Source organism: Hyperolius riggenbachi, chromosome 1, assembly GCF_040937935.1.
Source record: "Hyperolius riggenbachi isolate aHypRig1 chromosome 1, aHypRig1.pri, whole genome shotgun sequence".
NCBI lineage: Eukaryota > Metazoa > Chordata > Amphibia > Anura > Hyperoliidae > Hyperolius > Hyperolius riggenbachi.
This window is the reverse complement of record NC_090646.1, coordinates 660,856,362-660,877,390: the sequence shown is the minus strand read 5'-3', so window position 1 is coordinate 660,877,390 and position 21,029 is coordinate 660,856,362. Positions and strand designations below refer to the sequence as shown.

The 21,029-nt window shown below is 48.4% G+C and overlaps 1 protein-coding gene across 1 annotated transcript; it reads right to left on the bottom strand.

Annotated features, from left to right (window-relative positions):
* Window positions 1-1,516: 1,516 nt before the first annotated feature.
* On the bottom strand, window positions 1,517-18,446 carry LOC137560882 (proteinase-activated receptor 1-like). Its single transcript, XM_068272042.1, has 2 exons — window positions 17,901-18,446; window positions 1,517-2,656 (listed from the first exon to the last, which is right to left on the bottom strand). The coding sequence occupies exons 1-2, from the start codon at window positions 17,953-17,955 to the stop codon at window positions 1,653-1,655; spliced, it is 1,059 nt and encodes a 352-aa protein (XP_068128143.1). The 5' UTR covers window positions 17,956-18,446; the 3' UTR covers window positions 1,517-1,652.
* Between the last annotated feature and the right edge of the window lie 2,583 nt (window positions 18,447-21,029).

Genomic DNA, 21,029 nt, shown 5'->3' with positions numbered 1-21,029 from the left:
CACCCTATTACACACAGGCATGGGGGACACACAAATGTACTTGGGGGACACCGCCCAGCGGTCCATTGGTTGTCAGGATATAAAACGCCATTGCCACTGCCCAGGGCAGTTTCTAGCCATTTTGGTACCTCAGGCAAAAAATCCTGTCCCCCCCCCCCCCCCCCCCTCTTATTTTCTCACAGGGTGGTCTGACAGGGACAGCCCTGGACTCTGGCAGGGAGGCGAAAGCACAGCTTCTGCTGAGCTGTACTCTGTATTTATACACTGCTGGGCTGGGGGAGTGCAAGACGGGGGCTGGGACAAATACTGGCACAAGGGAACAGAAGGAGGCACAAAGGGGTACAGAAAGAGGAACAGTGGGACAGAGTGATGCACAAGGGGGGCAGAAGGAGTTACAAGGGGGACAGAAGGAGTTACAAGGGGGACAGAAAAAGGCACAATGAGGGACAGAAGAAGGCACAGATGGATAGAAGGAGGCACATGGGGGGGGGGGGGGGGGGCAGAAAGAGGCACAAGGGGGGGGGGGCAGAAGGAGGCACAGAGGGTGGCAAGGTGGCACGGGGGCAGGAGGCACAAAGGGGGGCAGAAAGAGGCACATGGGGACAGAAGGAGTACAAGGGGGACAGAAAGAGGCACAATAGGGGGGGGAGCAGAAGGTGTTACAAGGGGGGGGGGGAAGGCCCAATGGGGGACAGAAGGAGGCGTAGAGGTATAAAAGGAGGCACAGAAGGTGGCACAGAGGGGCAGAAAGAGGCACAGGGGGACAGAAGGAGTAACAAGGAGACAGAAAGAGTCACAAAGGGGGGCAGAAGGAGGCTCAGAGGAACAGGAGGAGGCACCGGGGGAGGGGGGCAGAAGTGGGCACAAAGGGGGACAGAAGGTGTTACAAAGGGGGAAAGAAAGAGTCACAAAGGGGGGCAGAAGGAGGCACAGAGGGACAGAAGGTGGCACGGGGGACAGAAAGAGGCAGGGGGACAGAAGGAGGCACAGAGGGGGATAGGAGGTGCAGGGGGACAAAGGGAGGCACCCAGGGATGTATGGGGGCAAAGGTGGCACAGGGGGACTGAAGGAGGCAAAAAGAGACAGAAGGAGACATAGCACCCCTTACATTTTTACACTCATAGAAATGGCATTGTGATACTTGTATTGTAGCACTTGAGGAAGACAGGACTTCTTATAGTTAGAGCATTTAGATATTGAGTTTAAAGATCTTTAATGTAATTTTTCATAATAGAAAATCAGAGCATAAATAATTACAACAAAATAAATAGAAACTTACCAAATAAAAAGAAAAAGAATAAAGTGTAATTAAAAAAAAAAAAATTACGCCTGAATCGACCTTGATTCCAGCAGGGTTACTGTCCAATTAATTTGGTATTTAGACTAGTTTCTTGTCCTGAGTAATTTGTAACTCTCCTAGTAAACCTTATCAAGAATCTGGTACACACTTTCTATTATGACTGGCCAATCGCTGTCCAATTTTATTAGCTTTATGTAGTATAAGGGTTTACCTACCTTTACTATCTGTTGACTCTCATACTACATGGAGATTATAAAATTGGTCAGTGATTGGCCAACCATAACTGAAAGTGTGTACCAGGCTTAAGTCTATTTGCTACACAAAAAATACTACGTTATTGTAGCTTTATGCCCTATTTACAACACAGCAAGCTGTACAGATATCCCTGAAAGCGAGAAGATGCAAAATAATAAAGTAGAGGGTCTAGACAGCAACTGATGCTACCGATACAGACACAGAGATTATAGGAAAAGTACAGAGAGTCAACATAATGTACAAACTGTGACAAAAAGAGGCCATTGGCCGGGCCAAAACAAAACAAAAAGACGCAGAGGACCACCACGGTCAAGACAATGGCCCGGGATCTCTCCTTCGTGCCGTCTACATTCGATGCTTTGATAGTGCGGATTGCTCCGACGTAACAGAAAAATGTGACGATTAAAGGTACAAAGAAGAAAAGTGATATAATGGTGATAAAATAATTGGCATGCCTTTTGTTGAGTTTCTGGGCGATGAGCTCATCGTGGCAAGTTGTGATATTTAGATTGGAAATTCGTCTGGTTTCTATGGTTAGGAAGACAGGCATGGTGCTGGCTATTGAGATCGCCCAGATGACAAAACAGGCCAACCAGGCTCGTTTCACTGTGCGCCAGGAGAGAGACAACATGGGGTAGACGACGGCCAGGAAGCGGTCCACGCTGATGCTCGCCATGAGCAGGACCGAGCAGAACATGTTGAAGTAGTAGGCCGCGGTGATAAACCGACACATCCCTTCTCCGAGCAGCCAGTTGTAGCCACAGAACTCGTAGACAATTTTGAAAGGGAGTATGCTCACGAAGAGGACATCGGCGGCAGCCAGGTTCACCATGTAGACCACCGCCGGCTTCTTGACCTTAACCTTCACCAAGAACACGATGATGGCCATGGTGTTGAGAGGAAGAGCCACGAAGAAGACAACAGAATACATGCAGGGTACAAAGGCGGACAACCACCAACTGTTGTGGAACGTCTCTAAGAAGTGCGGGTGATGAGTAACTCCACACGTTGTATTTTGGATGACATCAGATGTGTTTTCAGAGCAGAAATGGGAGGCATTTTGAAAGGATTCATTGCCATTGTCCACTTGATTTACCAGTACTGAAAAACAAAAACAAAATAGTTTTTTTAAGTGACCCAGAAGTCATGTGCCATATGTGAAGCTATGAACTTTCCTACGCAACAGCTGAAAGAGGCAGCGATTGACAGACATATACATCTAGCATACAAAAGTACATGTGGTCTCGAAGAGTCGGACTTGACGAATAAGGAGGGAGTTATGTGCAGCATGATAAGATAAATGTGTCTATGAAGTGTTAATCCTACTTACTGATTTGCCTGTTTTCCTATTTGGGTTAGGAAAGCAGTAAAAGATACCCGTCTCGAGGTGACATGATGAGATAGACATGGGTATGTACAGTGCCTAGCACACAAATAACTATGCTGTTCCTTTTTTTCTTTCTCTGTCCAAAAGAGTTAACTAGGTATGTAAGTGGCTGACTCAGTCCTGACTCAGACAGGTAGTGACTACAGTGTGACCCTCACTGATCAGAAATTCCGAATATAAAACACTTTCCTAGCAGAAAATGGCTTCTGAGAGCAGGAAAGAGATAAAAAGGGTCAAGCGTTCATAGATTTTAGCTCTGGCATACTGCAATGAATGTGTCATTGAGCTAAAACAATAAACCAGTTAAAACTTAAAAAGTAGATTTAAACATAAAATAAAACTGTGGAATATCTTAAAAAGTCATTTTTAGGAGAAGGAAGATAGATACAATCATTAATTTGATTTGTTTATTTTCGCCTCGGGTGTCCCTTAAGGTGGCCATATATCAGGCAGTGTATGAGCAGATCGACCATGAGACAGACTTCTCTCTGACCGAACCTGATCAGAAAGGGATCTGTTGCCTGCCCATACTCGGTAGACCGATTTCCGATAGGTTTCAGCATGGCCACCTCTGCCATCCCCTGGTGCCCATGCTCCGTAAATTCTCACTTCTCCACCGGCACAATTGCTGGCCTCCTCCACCGTTACATCCGTTGTCACCATGAGTGCCCCTACCTTATGACGTCACATGCCGGGGTGCCACGTAGGAGGTACAATGTGTGGCAATATTTTATTTGGAAATAAAGGTGTATTTTTTTCTCTTTTTTTTTTAAAAAAGGGTTTTATTTTGTTAAAGTGTACCCAAATTAAAAATACAAGATTTCAGAAATAAAATCTTTTTTTTAAACTATAATAATAAATAGCAGCCTTTTTTCAGCTGCATGATGACAAATATAAAATATTTTACATTTATTGGAGAAACCCCTCCCTTCCTTTCATATTACCGGGACAGAATCCGGCAAACTGGTGGAGTAGGTGGTGTCCAGCAATGGAGGAATTACTAATGGCTGCCACCTGTATTACCCTAGTTATGAAAAGAGAAGGGTGAAAAGCATGCACTGGAATGCTCATAGGCTTGAAGGAGTATCTTTGCATGTGTCAGAGTGGTGCAACTAAATATTTTGAATTAAACAAATGTTTGGTTTGGGTCCGCTTTAACTATGGGGTAGGGGTGAAAGGGGTTAAAAAATAATACAAATGTATTTATTTTTATATGTAATAGTGTATGCGGGTGTATTTTTACTTTTTGGCCACAAGATGTCGCCACTCCTAGTTTTTATGTAGTGTGAACTAGTGGTGCTCAAATACCCCTTTTTAAAATTCGAGTTTGGTCGAATTCGAATAGTAAATTATTCGAGGTCAGTCGAATATTCGAGTCGAATAATTTTTACTATTCGATTCGACCTCGGACTTCGAGCTCACTAATCGAGTCGGTATTCGAGCTCACTATTCGAGCTGACTATTCGAATTGGCCTTAAATAGCTTCCAACACTTGTTTTGAGGGTGAATGATGCAAGAAACATCTTTTTTTCCAAGTAACAACAGCAAGTGATTATGTGGGGATGTTCCTTTAAAAAAAAATGTGGAAAGAGAAGTTGTGTCCTTAATTTTGTTCAGTAGTGTTACTGTATATTCCTCCTCCTCCTCCTCCTCCTCCTCCTCCTCCTCCTCCTCCTCCTCCTCCTCCTCCTCCTCCTCCTCCTCCTCCTCCTTCTTCTTCTTCTTCTTCTTCTTCATCTTCTTCATCTTCTTCTTCTTTTTCATCTTCTTCATCTTCATCTTCTCCTTCTCCTTCTTTTTCAATATCGTCTTCTTCTTCTTCACGTATTTCTCTTTTCAATTTTTTTTTTAAAGAAATGCAGCTATTTTTGAGCGTAACAAATAGCTGGTGGGCGCACGCATGTTGGAAGCGCCATTGTATGTGCTCCCTGGCAGTGGAAACACAAAAACAGCAGGAGGTAAATTCAGCAGCAGGAGGAGGAGGATGAGTGTGTGGCAGCAGGCAGTCAATGAGGCAGGCAGCTCGCCGTGACATAATAGCCCTGGTACCTAGCGGTGATACCAGGGCTGTAAATAAACACAACAGGAGGTCCCAGACAGCGGTCGTGCAGCCCACATTGTGTCCAATACACAACTGGGACAACACAGTTTTCAACCCGGGCACCTCAGAAAAATTAAACCTTTTTTTTTTTTTTAATGGTTTGTTTGGTTTTGCAACCAATATAGCTATTGTTTGACGTAATAGCTGGTGGCAGAGTGGCAGCAGAAGAAGGTAATTCTGTGTACCCTGGCAGTGGGAAACACAGACAGACAGCAGCAGCAGGAGGAGGAATGGAGGAGTAGGCGAGCAGCTATTGTTTGACGTAATAGCTGGTGGCAGAGTGGCAGCAGAAGGTAAATCATCTGTGTACCCTGGCAGTGGGAAACACAGACAGACAGCAGCAGCAGCAGCAGGAGGAGGTATGGAGGAGCAGTGTGAGTGTGGCAGCAGGTAGGCAGCGTGACATAATAGCCCTGGTACCTAGCGGTGATACCAGGGCTGTAAATAAACACAACAGGAGGTCCCAGACAGCGGTCGTGCAGCCCACATTGTGCCCAATACACAACTGGAACAACACAGTTTTCAACCCGGGCACCTCAGAAAAATTAAACCTTTTTTTTTTTTAATGGTTTGTTTGGTTTTGGTTTTGCAACCAATATAGCTATTGTTTGACGTAATAGCTGGTGGCAGAGTGGCAGCAGAAGAAGGTAATTCTGTGTACCCTGGCAGTGGGAAACACAGACAGACAGCAGAAGGGCAGTACACAGCAGCCCACTGTAGGTGTAAAATGTGTGGCTGCAGGCGACGTAATAGTCAAAGTGAACCAGGCTGGCTTAGTGAGCAGGAGCCAGGAGGTGGTAAAGGGTGGTAAGGCACATTAACGATGGTTCCGGCAGCCAGTTCATGTCCCCCTCTCGCCGACAACAGGGGCCAGGAACTCGCCTTCCACCCACGCCTGGTTCATCTTGAGAAACGTCAGTCTGTCCACAGACTTGTGAGACAGACGTGAGCGTTTCTCGGTGACCACGCCACCAGCTGCACTGAAGCAGCGCTCGGACAGCACGCTGTAAGGGGGGCAGGACAGCACTTCCAGGGCGTACTGCGCCAGCTCGCTCCAGATCTCCATGCGCTTGACCCAATACTCCATGGGATCAACAGGGGCATCGCTGTCAAGCCCGCTGTACGACCCCATGTAGTCAGCCACCATGCGGGTCAGGCGCTGGCTGTGACCGGAGGAGGATGCTGCTGCATGCATCTCCTCTCTAGTCACTGCTGCCGGAGCCTCTACAGTCCTGTAGAGCTCGTGGCTGAGAGACAGCAGGTCTGTGGGGCGCTTGCTGCTGCTGGATGCAGGCACCTGCTGCTGCCTCTGTGCTGGCTGCTGGACAGTGGGGGTGGAAGGCTGGGGGAAGGCTTCCTCCAAGCGCTCAACAAGGGCCTGCTGCAAGCTCCTTATTTGTTGCGCTGGGTCTCCTCCTGCAGGCGGCAGGAACTGGCTCAACTTCCCCTTGAGGCGTGGGTCCAACATCATGCTGATCCAGATGTCCTCCCTCTGCTTCATCTGGATCACCCTGGGGTCCCTGCGCAGGCACGTCAGCATGTGCGCTGCCATTGGGAAGAGGCGGGCCACGTCTGCTGGCACATCGACGTCAGTGCTGTCCTCATCCTCCTCCTCTGCCGCCTCATCCTCTCTCCACCCCCGCACCAACTCGGCTGCGCTGTGCTGATCCCCCTCATCAGCAGCCAGGTCAGGGACCTCCACCAAGTCCTCCTCCTCCTCCCCCTCAGAGGTGGACTGCGCAGCTGGTTGCCGCTCCTGCTGGTCCAAGGCTGCCGCTCCCTGTTCCAGCAAAGCATCGAGGGCTCTGTTCAGCAGAGAAACCAGGGGCACCCACTCGCAGACCATAGCATGGTCCCTGCTCACCATGTTTGTGGCCTGCAGGAAGGGAGCCAGCACAAAGCACACCTGCTGCATGTGCCTCCAGTCATCATCGGGGACGATGGACGGGATGTTGCTGGTCTTGTCCCTTCTCTGAGCTGCGGAAACCGTGGCCAGGGCAAGGTACTGTTTGACAGCGTGCCTCTGTTCAACCAGACGCTCCAACATCGCCAGGGTGGAGTTCCAGCGAGTCGGAACGTCAAGGATCAGCCGATGGCGTGGCAGATCCAGCTCCTTTTGCACGTCTTCCAGGCTCGCACAGGCTGCAGCCGAGCGCCGGAAGTGACGCACAACATTCCTTGCCGTTTCCAGCAGTTCGCCCATCCCCTGGTAGGTGCGCAGGAACTTCTGCACCACCAGGTTCAGCACGTGGGCAAGACAGGGGATGTGGGTCAGGTTTCCCCTGTCTATTGCGGCAACCAGATTGGCCCCATTGTCGGCCACCACCTCTCCGACTCTGAGGCCTCTGGGGGTCAGCCAAATCCTCTCCTGCTCCTGGAGTTTGGCCAACACATGGGTTGCCGTCAGCTTGGTCTTCCCAAGGCTGACCAAGTGCAGCAGCGCTTGGCAGTGGCGGGCCTTCACGCTGCTGCTGAGGCGGGGGGTTTGGCCAGGTGTGCCGGAGGATGGCAGAGGATCGGAGGAACCTGCTGCAGTTCCCCTGACCCTGCGGGGTGGCACCACCCACTGTGTTGCTGCTGCTGCTGTGCCCGCTGCTGCTCTCCCATCCTCACCCCCTTCCACCAAGCTGACCCAGTGGACAGTGAAGGACAGGTAGCGGCCTGTCCCGAAGCGGCTGCTCCAGGAGTCCATGGTGACGTGGACCCTTTCACCAACCGCGTGCTCCAGCCCTCGCTCCACATTGGCCATCACAAAGCGGTGCAGTGCAGGAATGGCCTTGCGGGCAAAGAAGTGTCTGCTGGGGAGCTGCCAGTCTGGGGCTGCGCAAGCAAGCAGCGCACGAATGTCGCTCCCCTCCTGCACGAGCGTGTACGGCAGGAGTTGGGAGCACATGGCCCGTGCCAGCAAGCCGTTCAGCTGCCGCACGCGACGGCTGCTGGGAGGCAGAGCCCTAACCACCCCCTGGAAGGACTCGCTCAAAAGGCTCTGGCGTGGCCTTTTGCTGACACGGGAATCAGCAGACACAGCAGAGGAGGCCACTGAGGACTGGCTGCCAGAACAGGCCTCAGTGTCGGCGGCAGGAGTTGCAGAGGGGGGAGGAGCAGTGCGTTTCCGCACTCCTGCTGGTGCTGCTGGAGGAGCAGGAGGGCGGGTGGCTGCTGTTGCTGCTGCTGAAGGCTGTGCAGTGATGGGTGTGGTGCCACTGCCAGCACCAGATGCCTTCAGCCTCTGGAACTCCTCATGCTGGTGGAAATGTTTAGCCGCAAGGTGGTTGATGAGCGAGCTGGTGCTGAACTTTAAGGGGTCTGCACCTCTGCTCAACTTCCGCTGACAGTGGTTGCAAGTGGCGTACTTGCTGTACACAGTGGGCATGGTGAAAAACCGCCAGATTGGTGACAGAAACATCCCCCTACGGCATGGAAGCGCTGCTGCCTGTCTCCCTGTGGTGGTTGGGGGGGGGGCTTGGGTGCGGCTGGTGGTGGTACTGGCTGATGCTGATGCTGCTGCTGCTGAGCCTGAGACACCAGCAGGCTGTGGGACGCTGCCAATGCTTGCAATGATGCGCCTCCTTGCAAGGCCCACAAGCGCATCCTCCTCCTCCTCCTCAGAGCTGCTGAGGACGACATCCCCTGGAGGTGGTGGCACCCAGTCTCTGTCTGTCACCGGGTCATCATCATCATGCCCCTCCTGAAACATGTCCTGCTGGGATGATGACCCCCCAAACTCCTCTCCTGATGCATGGATGGGACGCTTGACTGTCGCCACAGTCTTGCTGTCCAATCCCTCCTCCCCCAAAGTGCCCATCAGCATCTCCTCCTCAAAATCGCCAACAACAGCAGACAATACCCTGATGGTGCCTGGGGTAAAAAGACTGCTGAGTGACAGGTCGGCGACTGATGGTGAACTGGCCTCCTCCCCAGGCCCTGCTGGGCGGCTGCTGCGAACAGGGGTGGTGGTGGTGGTGGTGGTGAGGGTGGAGGCCTCGGATGCAGAGCTGATGGCGGGCTGCTCATCCTCCGTCATGAGTTGCACCACAGTGTCTGCATCCTTTTCCTCAATGGGACGTTTCCGACCCGGCTGGAGGAAAATGGGAGCAGGTGCTACACGCTGCTGCTGCTGTGTCTCTGCAGCGTGAGTTGCAGATGCTCCTGCTGGGCGGCGCCCAAGGCGTCCACGGCCAGTGGCTATGGGAGGAATGTTAGCCACTGACGCTGCTGCTGCGGAACTGTGCATGGTGGCGCGCCCGCGGCCGCGGCTTGCCACAATGCTGCTCCCTCTCCTCCTGATTCCCTTGCTGCCCTTCCCCTTGCCCAAACCGCGCTGGCTGCCACTTCCAGACATCTTCAATGTTTTGGGCGTATAGACAAAAGTTTTTTAAAAGGGCGGGTGAAAAGTGGGGTACTTTAATGGAGTGGGTTGGTTGGTGAGGTGACTGAGTGAGTGTCCCCTAGTACAGTAAGTAAGTAGTAACAGTCAGGAAGTACAACTAGCAGTTACAATAATCAGTAGTAATCACAAGTAAATTTAGTGTGTGTACACTCAGACAGTGAGTGCACGCACGCAGGAGCTAGTAGCCTATGAACACAGTGACTGAGTGTCCTAGACTCCTAGTACAGTAAGAGTAAGTAGTAACAGTAAGTAGAACTAACTAATTACAATAATCAATCAGCGATCAGAAGGAAATGGAGTGTGGGTGTGTGTACACTCAGACAGTGAGTGCACGCACGCAGGAGCTAGTAGCCTATGAACACAGTGACTGAGTGTCCTAGACTCCTAGTACAGTAAGAGTAAGTAGTAACAGTAAGTAGAACTAACTAATTACAATAATCAATCAGCGATCAGAAGGAAATAGAGTGTGGGTGGTGTGTGTACACTCAGACAGTGAGTGCACGCACGCAGGAGCTAGTAGCCTATGGACAGTGACTGAGTGTCCTAGACTCCTAGTACAGTAAGAGTGAGTAGTAACAGTAAGTACAACTAACTAATTACGATAATCAATCAGCGATCAGAAGGAAATAGAGTGTGTGTTGTGTGTGTACACTCAGACAGTGAGTGCACGCACGCAGGAGCTAGTAGCCTATGAACACAGTGACTGAGTGTCCTAGACTCCTAGTACAGTAAGAGTAAGTAGTAACAGTAAGTAGAACTAACTAATTACAATAATCAATCAGCGATCAGAAGGAAATGGAGTGTGGGTGTGTGTACACTCAGACAGTGAGTGCACGCACGCAGGAGCTAGTAGCCTATGAACACAGTGACTGAGTGTCCTAGACTCCTAGTACAGTAAGAGTAAGTAGTAACAGTAAGTACAACTAACTAATTACGATAATCAATCAGCGATCAGAAGGAAATAGAGTGTGTGTTGTGTGTGTACACTCAGACAGTGAGTGCACGCACGCAGGAGCTAGTAGCCTATGAACACAGTGACTGAGTGTCCTAGACTCCTAGTACAGTAAGAGTAAGTAGTAACAGTAAGTAGAACTAACTAATTACAATAATCAATCAGCGATCAGAAGGAAATGGAGTGTGGGTGTGTGTACACTCAGACAGTGAGTGCACGCACGCAGGAGCTAGTAGCCTATGAACACAGTGACTGAGTGTCCTAGACTCCTAGTACAGTAAGAGTAAGTAGTAACAGTAAGTAGAACTAACTAATTACAATAATCAATCAGCGATCAGAAGGAAATGGAGTGTGGGTGTGTGTACACTCAGACAGTGAGTGCACGCACGCAGGAGCTAGTAGCCTATGAACACAGTGACTGAGTGTCCTAGACTCCTAGTACAGTAAGAGTAAGTAGTAACAGTAAGTAGAACTAACTAATTACAATAATCAATCAGCGATCAGAAGGAAATGGAGTGTGGGTGTGTGTACACTCAGACAGTGAGTGCACGCACGCAGGAGCTAGTAGCCTATGAACACAGTGACTGAGTGTCCTAGACTCCTAGTACAGTAAGAGTAAGTAGTAACAGTAAGTAGAACTAACTAATTACAATAATCAATCAGCGATCAGAAGGAAATGGAGTGTGGGTGTGTGTACACTCAGACAGTGAGTGCACGCACGCAGGAGCTAGTAGCCTATGAACACAGTGACTGAGTGTCCTAGACTCCTAGTACAGTAAGAGTAAGTAGTAACAGTAAGTAGAACTAACTAATTACAATAATCAATCAGCGATCAGAAGGAAATGGAGTGTGGGTGTGTGTACACTCAGACAGTGAGTGCACGCACGCAGGAGCTAGTAGCCTATGAACACAGTGACTGAGTGTCCTAGACTCCTAGTACAGTAAGAGTAAGTAGTAACAGTAAGTAGAACTAACTAATTACAATAATCAATCAGCGATCAGAAGGAAATAGAGTGTGGGTGGTGTGTGTACACTCAGACAGTGAGTGCACGCACGCAGGAGCTAGTAGCCTATGGACAGTGACTGAGTGTCCTAGACTCCTAGTACAGTAAGAGTAAGTAGTAACAGTAAGTACAACTAACTAATTACGATAATCAATCAGCGATCAGAAGGAAATGGAGTGTGGGTGTGTGTACACTCAGACAGTGAGTGCACGCACGCAGGAGCTAGTAGCCTATGGACAGTGACTGAGTGTCCTAGACTCCTAGTACAGTAAGAGTAAGTAGTAACAGTAAGTACAACTAACTAATTACGATAATCAATCAGCAATCAGAAGGAAATAGAGTGTGTGTTGTGTGTGTACACTCAGACAGTGAGTGCAGTGCGCACACGCAGGAGCTAGTAGCCTATATGAACAGTGACAGTGAGTGTCCCTACGGGTACAGTAAGAGTAAGTAGTAAGTAAGTACAACTAACTAACAATAATCTATCAGTAATCAGAAGGAAATAGAGTGTGTGTACACACAGACAGTGAGTGAGTGCACACACGCAGGAGCTAGCTAGTAGCCTATAAACAGTGACAGTCAGTGAGTGTCCTACTCCTAGTACAGTATAACTACAATACTATTAGTAAAGGACAGCAGAAATACTGGTATAGATGAGAGAAATAAACAGAGGACAGCTGCCCACAGAGGCAAGGCCCCCCTGAGGCCTAAACCTGTAAGCTTGCAGCAGCTGCCTGTCTTTAATGTAACACACAAGCTACTAACTAAAATACAATGTCTAAATAACTAACAACAATATAGGTGTGTATAGGAGGTGTATGTGAGCAAAAACGCTAGGTAAATGACCACAATAGAGCTCTTGCTAAGCCAAAGCACAAAGGAGCAACTCTCTCTCTGTACAAGTCTCAGGCAAGCACGGAGAAACGGAACATGGCGGCCGCTATTTATAGGGTAGGGGCTGGCCAGGGTCCCCCTTTGTGATTGGCTGCCGTCAGAGGGCCTGGGAGCCCTCTGATTGGCTCTAAGGACATCAATCTGGGCTATGACGCTATTCGAGCTCGGTACCGAGCTCAAATAGCGCCGGGTTGCTCGAATAGCTCGAATAGTGAATGGGCTATTCGAGTGTACTCGGATAGCCCATTCGAATAGCTCCAGCTATTCGGAGCTCGAATACCGAGCTCGAATAGCTGAAAAAGAGCTCGAATATTCGAGCTACTCGAATATTCGAGCTCTGCTGAGCACCACTAGTGTGAACAGTAGACAGGAAGTGTTATGTGTATCTGTTTACATTCACCTTGTGAATGAATGCCAGTGTCTCCCTGACGCAGGCTTTCATTCATTGCAGGCACTATGATCGGCTTTGGGAACAGCTGTTTCACATTCACCGATCATGGAACGGTGGGATTGCAACAAAGGTGAACGGGAGCGCGCTCAGGATCGCCAACAGCGGCGGTAAGTAAACAAATATGCAGGGGCGTTGCCAGCGTACAGGCAAGCCACGCACCCACTTGGGGCCTCATTGTAAGGGGGGCCTTGATCTGCTGTAGGTAGCTCCACCCCCCCCCCCCCCCCGCCGAAGTGCTTTAATAATCCTGGGTCCCCCTGCTGCCTGGCAGCTAATACTGTCCACCGCATATCAGCGGTGACATGCAAGCAGGCGGCGAGGCAATGTCCAATAATGATGCTGTCTGCTGTGTACAGGAAGTGACATCTGTTTACTTCCTGTACACACAGTAGACAGTACCGTTACCGGGCATTGCCTCGCTGGCGCTGCCTGCTTGCATGTCACCGATGATATGCGGTGGGGACAGTATTAGCCTCCGATCAGGAGGGGGATCCAGGTTTTCACTAGGAGGGGACCTAGGCGGCAGATTAGTTAAGGAAGGGGGGGGGGGAGGTAGCACTGCACCTATCTGACTATACTGGCTACAAATATTCCTGACTACCTATTCTTGGCTAGCTATACTGGGGCACCATATGTACCTGGCTACCTATAATGCACCTATAGCTCACTACCTATACTGGGGTACTGTATGTACCTGGCTACCTATACTGCACCTATAGCTCACTACCTATACTGGGGTACTGTATGTATCTGGCTACCTATACTGCACCCATAGCTCACTACTACCTATACTGAGGGCATCCACGGGTACCTGCCTACCTACCTATACTGCACCTGTAGCTCACTACCTATACTGAGGGCAGCCACACATACCTGCCTACTTAGACAATATACTCTGTACATCGCTGCGTAATATGTTGGCGCTATATAAATACTTAAAATAAATAAACTGGGGACCAGCGGCATTTTGCTAGTATTTGGCTCCATTCACGTCATGTTTTGACCAAGCCCATTTTTGCCGCGGCGCATCTTTCATGGTGGGGGGGGGGGGGGGGGGGCGCCTCAAGTTATGGACTGCTTGAGGCCACCAAAACCTTAGCTGCATCCCTGCGTAGAGATGTGTAGCAGGGATCTTGAAGTAGTTAATCAATTGAAAAATCCTTCTAGAGTAAAGCAGAGGGCTATCAACAGTACAAATAACCTCTGAGGACTCCCTTTCCCACACCAAGCAGTCTTAGCTCTCCACATAGATTTCCCACCAGTCCCACAACTCTAAACGGTTGTTCAAAACCCTCTCCCAACTAGCTACAAACAACAGCTTTAATGTGCCGCCCTGTTTCCCAGTCTAAAAAAAAACACCTAAAATTCTTCCCATCCACCTGCTCACACCCTCTGTAGACCCTACTTCTCTCTACATGTCCAGTGTCCAACTCTACCCACCTTCTCATAACAGGCCTCACTGCCTTAACGCAACAGCATCTAAGTTCACCCTGCCCACCCCCACGAGTAGCTCCCAAGGGCATTGCCGGGGTCCCAGAGGACACAGGCACATCAGGGATCTTATAACAGCGCTGCGTAATCTGTTGGCGCTTTATTAAATTCAATAAATAATAATAATAATCAGGGAAAATTCTGTGGTTTAGTTTTGTGGGTGGGGCCAAATAACTTATATGCACCTAGAAAGGGTACAACAAGAAATTAGTGGCATCCCTAGCAAAACACTGAAAAAGCCCCATTTCCTGTAGGAATAGATTAGGCACTAAGGGCTTGATTCACTAAGGAGCGGTCACTATGCATGCCTTACATAGCATGGAAGGACACAGAGGCTGGTTATTTTATACAGAACATGCCTCCATGTCCTAATATGATCACAAACCTGCACAGCTTTATCAGTGAAGCTTAGTGAATCAAGCCCAAAGAACCTTACAAACAGACATGAGAAGCATAATAATATAGATTGCATGTACTGCTTTTCCCTTAACACCACACACAAAACACACATACACACACACACACACCACATACACACACACACACACCACATACACACACCACATACACACACACACACCACATACACACACACACACACCACATACACACACACACACCACATACACACACACACACACTACTCTACACACACGCACGCACGCACGCACACACACACACTACTCTACACACACGCACGCGCACACACACACACACACACACACCACATACACACACACACACACACACACACACACACACACCACATACACACACACACACACCACATACACACACACACACCACATACACACACACACCACATACACACACACACACCACATACACACACACACACACCACATACACACACACACACACCACATACACACACCACGTACACACACACACACTGTACACACACACCACATACACACACACACACCACATACACACACACACACTGTACACACACACACACACACCACATACACACCACACACACACACACAACACATACACACACACACACACCTCATACACACACACACACACACACACACACACACAACACACACCACACACACACACACACACACACACACACCACATACACACACAACACACACCACATACACACACACACACACACACACACACACACACACACCACATACACACACACACACAACACACACACCACATACACACCACATACAGACACACACACAACACAACACACACACCACATACACACACACACACACAACACATATACCACATACACACACACACACACACCACATACACACACACACACACACAACACACACACCACATACACACACACACAACACATACACACACACACTACTCTACACACACGCACGCACACACACACACACCACATACACACACCACACACACACACACACACACCACATACACACACCACATACACACACACACACCACATACACACACACACACACCACATACACACACACACACACCACGTACACACACACACACACACACCACATACACACACACACCACATACACACACACACCACATACACACACACACCACACACACACACCACATACACACACAACACACAACACATACACACACACACCACATACACACACAAACACACAAACACACACACCACATACACACACAACACACACACACACAACACACACACACCACATACACACACACACACACACACCACATACACACACACACACACACACACCACATACACACACACACACAACACAACACAACACACACACCACATACACACACACACACACACACACACACCACATACACACACACACACACAACACACACACCACATACACACACACACACACAACACACACACCACATACACACACACACACACACAACACACACCACATACACACACACAGCACACACCACATACACACACACACACACACACACACACACAACACATACACACAACACATACACACACACCACATACACACACACAACACAACACACACACCACATACACACACCACATACACACACACACACCACATACACACACACACACACCACATACACACACACACACACAACACATACACAACACAACACACACCACATACACACACACACACAACACAACACACACACCACATACACACACACACACCACATACACACACACAACACAACACACACACCACATACACACACACACAACACAACACACACACCACATACACACACACACACCACATACACACACACGAACATACACCACACCACACACACAACATACATACACACACCAGAATTAAGTAGCATATTGTTCCCACCACCCAGTGGAATGCAGGTCCATTTTCAAGTTGTATGATTTTGCATAAAAATAGCATAAAATGGGCATTGGCGTTGCAATAGGGGTTGAAGAGTTCTCGACCGCACTGGGGCCCTTGAGCCAGAGGGGCCCCGTAGGGCCCTCCCTCAACTGCAGTATTAGCTCTTTATTGGCCCTGTCCTTGTAATGATCACTTCTATAAATGCTTTGAATGATAATAATCGTTAACAAGCGGGACGCGTACGTACGAAAAGGGCATCGGGAAAAAAGGGCGCGTGGTATAAACGTTAAATGGAAATATCGTTTATAGAAATATTGTGTAGAATTTCGTTTACAAATAGTGTTTTAAGAATTTATAAATCACTAAATAATGTGTATGAGATCGGCAATTCTTAAAACGTTAATCTTCCCTGTTTGTAAAGTGAAACTTTACAAAATTTACGTTTATTAAAAACCCTCCCTGTACCTATCCCTAACCCCTAGACCCCCTGTTGGTGCCTAAACCTAAGACCCCCCTGTTGGTGCCTAAACCTAAGACCCCCCAGTTGGTGCCTAAACCTAAGACCCCCCAGTTGGTGCCTAAACCTAAGACCCCCCTGTTGGTGCCTAAACCTAAGACCCCCCTGTTGGTGCCTAAACCTAAGACCCCCCTGTTGGTGCCTAAACCTAAGACCCCCCCGTTGGTGCCTAAACCTAAGACCCCCCTGTTGGTGCCTAATCCTAAGACCCCCCTGTTGGTGCCTAAACCTAAGACCCCCCTGTTGGTGCCTAAACCTAAGACCCCCTATGGATAATAATGTTTTACAGACATTAATAAATAAAAAATGTAAATAAAAAAATGTAAATAATTTTTTTGGGTGGATAATAATGTTTTAGAAATAGTGATTTAGTATCTTCATAAACGTTATTCATCACGGGCTCATTTTGTAAAGTTAAATCATCACAAACATAGTTATAAATCCTTAAAAATCTCCGGGCGCCTTTGTTAAAACGTTAATAATCTCCGGCGCCTTTTTTCCCTGTTCGGCGCCCATTAAACGATATTTATAATGGAAGTGAATGGGGCGCCCTTTTTGTCCACTTGTCTCATGCGCCCAAATCTACTGCTTCCGTCCCCATCCCCTTCCTGCACCTCTGACATTGTGTTGTCCTTGGCAAGTTTTGGTGCGCCGTATCAATTATGTACAGAGTGCTGGGGAAGGGGCGGGTGCAATGTAAAACTCGCACCGGGGCCCATCGCTCCTTAGCAACGCCACTGGCATCAACTCAGATCTACCAGCCTCTCACTGACCATCTCCACTTACCGTCCAGCATGAGGTTGAGCGTCCCAGCTGTACAGCCACCTGCATTACATGGCATCCAGATCAGGCAGCATATACTAATAGTAAGGTCAGGTTAGGACCTCCGCCGATCTGTTGATAGAATCCTTTCCTTCTTTTTCGTTTTCGGAAGAGCAGACATTCAGTTTGCGTGCGGCTGGCGAGTGATCGATAACATCCTGTGAGTGCTGGAACTGAAGTCTCGGTTACTGTCCCTTCTAACAGGCTGATACCAGATATAACAGATTATCTTGTCTGCTGTAATTATGTTTACACGTGATCACAGCTTTGGCACATCCTAAGTATAAATAAAGTATTGTCAACTGAACTTTGTTTTTGTGTTCCAGTAGAATTTATATCCCTCCTACAGAACAACTTCTGCTCTGATAACATATGGGCATTTGTAAGCAGTGGAGTACCTCAGGCTGCATGTGTTCACAGCAGCGGGTGTAGCCATGGCTAGGGGTGCCGCTGTGGTGCTCAGTCACTGTGTTCTTCCACCGGGGACCTTTTTTCATAGTTTGGGCAAAATTCAGGATAATAGCAGCAGGCAGTGCAGGGCACTGTACTACTTCCTGCACTAGATGTAGCACCCCTCTCTACACTCAGCCTGCCGTGAGTGAATGTGCAGCGCAGCAGGGTGAGTAGAGAGAATGATTGCTGTGCTGCAGCTGGGACATTAGCAAGGAGAAGTGGCAGGATGTGTTTAGTGCTTCAGAAGTTGCCTGTCGTTAGTAGCCATGTGCACTGGCTGCTGTACTACCAGAGTGCCCTAGACTATTAATTATTTATGAGTCTGCTGTTGCAGAAGCCAGCAATACAGGTGCTGACAGACAACTTCTTTAGTGAGCAGAGAAGCAAGCTCCAGGCAATTTAGATTAGCTTGATTGCAGGTAATTTTATCTCTTTTTCCCAGCTCCCCCTCCCACCCTGTTGTCTTCCCCCATGACCCTATCCTCTTTTCATATTTTAGTGGCTTCTTTTAACAGCATATCCCTGTCAAACTGCACTGGTGAAGTCTGCAGTCCCGGTGAGAGGTCTTCCTGCCATTTCTCCTCTCCCACCAGGCTCTCTGTCTTGTGCCTCTACCTCTTTATCCCCCCTTTCCTCCTATGCATCCCCTTATTTCGTATGTCCCCTGTGTATTTATATAGCACTGACATCTTCTGCAGCACTGTGTGGAGTGCAGAGTTTCATAACAGTTAGCTCCGTACACATCAGTTCCCCCAAAATTTGCAGCAACAGACTTGGCGTCCCAACCCATCAACCCTCCCGTCCAAAAAATTGGTTGTTTGGGGGAGGGAGGGGTTGTTATAGACCACAGCAATTTTCACCTATCAGCACTCCTTCCTTTTATTCACCAATAACTTTATAACTACTTATCACAACAGAATGATCTATACCATGTTTTTTTCACCACCAGTAAGGCATTCTTTGGGTAGTTGTAACGATCGGTGTCAGCAACCAGAGAGAGAATCTGATCCTTGGCGATCCGCAGTATCCCCAAGGATACAGATATACCTGATTATTGAGGATCTGCGTAATCGTCAATAATCAGATATGTCTAACCTCTAGACACCTGAGAGAGTGTAAGTGTTTGGTGCAACAGTAACAACTCTGAGTGAAGACCACCAGAGGAGCTGGCGGCCTAAGACTCCTGAGGAATTCATCCCTGACTGTGTGTGATATTCCTGTAGCCTGTGGACCCCTGAGCGAGGGACCGAGGCTGGGGTTGCAGGAAGCCCTGCTGCTGATATTAGGTCTTGCCCTGAACTGGGCTAACGTAACACAGTAATAGCACAATCCTAGTCTTGGGTGTGAGGTCCGTAGTCACAACACCCTGGAACTAGTCTGGAGCATAACATAAATGATAATACAATTCCCTAGTCTTGGGTGTGAGTTCCGTGATCATCAACACCCTGGAACTAGTCTGGAATATAACACAAAGACAATACAGTTCCCTAATCTTGGGTGTGAGGGTTTTGATCTCAACACCCTGGAACTAGTCTAACAATTAATACAATTCAATTAGTACTTTAAGCTACCAACAGAATCTGGCTAAGTGTGAATTCCCAGGTCCACCTAGTTCAAACACACTGTAAGGATCTGAGTATGGTCTGAGTGCCTTCACGTAAGTGTTAGCAATGGCAGACAACCAGCAACTGACAAGCAGCAGAATATATAGTTGCTGGACTCTGCCGCCCCGCCCGAGCCATTCAGCCAATCATGAGTCCTGCAGGAATCAGCTGATATTCCTGATCAGCTGACACTTCCCCTGCTGGTATAAAGGTCCTGAGTTCAGGCCCGCGCGCGTAGCTCTCCATCTGCCTAAGTGCATAACAGACCCAGCCACACCAAGCGCACGCCGCTGCATGCAAACCGCCGCGTTGGACGCGGAAACAGCCACTTTGCTGTCAGGACATGCGGCGGCTTTTCCGCATTCCACCATACTACCTGACGCGTGTCTATGCGTGCAAACCGCCGCGTTGGACGCGGAGTCAACCATCTTGCTCTTGGCACATGCAGCGGCTTTTCCGCGTTTTCTCACAGTAGTGCATTTTTCTAAGAATGATTTTATCCTACATGCATTTTAACAGGAATAATACAGAAAACAAAATGAAAAAATCATTATTTTTCAGTTTTCAGCCATTATAGTTTTAAAATAAAACATGCTATCATAATTAAAACCAAGTATTATTAACGTATTTTATTTGCCCATTTGTCCCGGTTATTACAATATTTAAATTATGTCCCTATCACAATGTATGTCTATAATTACACACCCTTACATAGTAAAATAACAGTAATATACTACAATGTTATGGTGCTTTATAATCACTATTGTAGTGCTAAAGCTCCTTGCAACGCAGACAGGTCCTCTTGCAGAACACGGCTTGCATGGTACACGGCTTCTTTGTCTTGTACTCTGGTGGCCTCTGGTTTAGTACCGGGAATCGAACCCTTTGGAAATGTTCTGTCACAGACATTTATTCTGGTTGCTTGAGTCATGTGATCAGAGCCGGGACAAGGTCCTCCAGCACCCAAGGCTGAGACACCATAGTGCGCCCCTCCATCCCTCCCACCCCAGCTGTCACACACTGATTGCTATTAGAC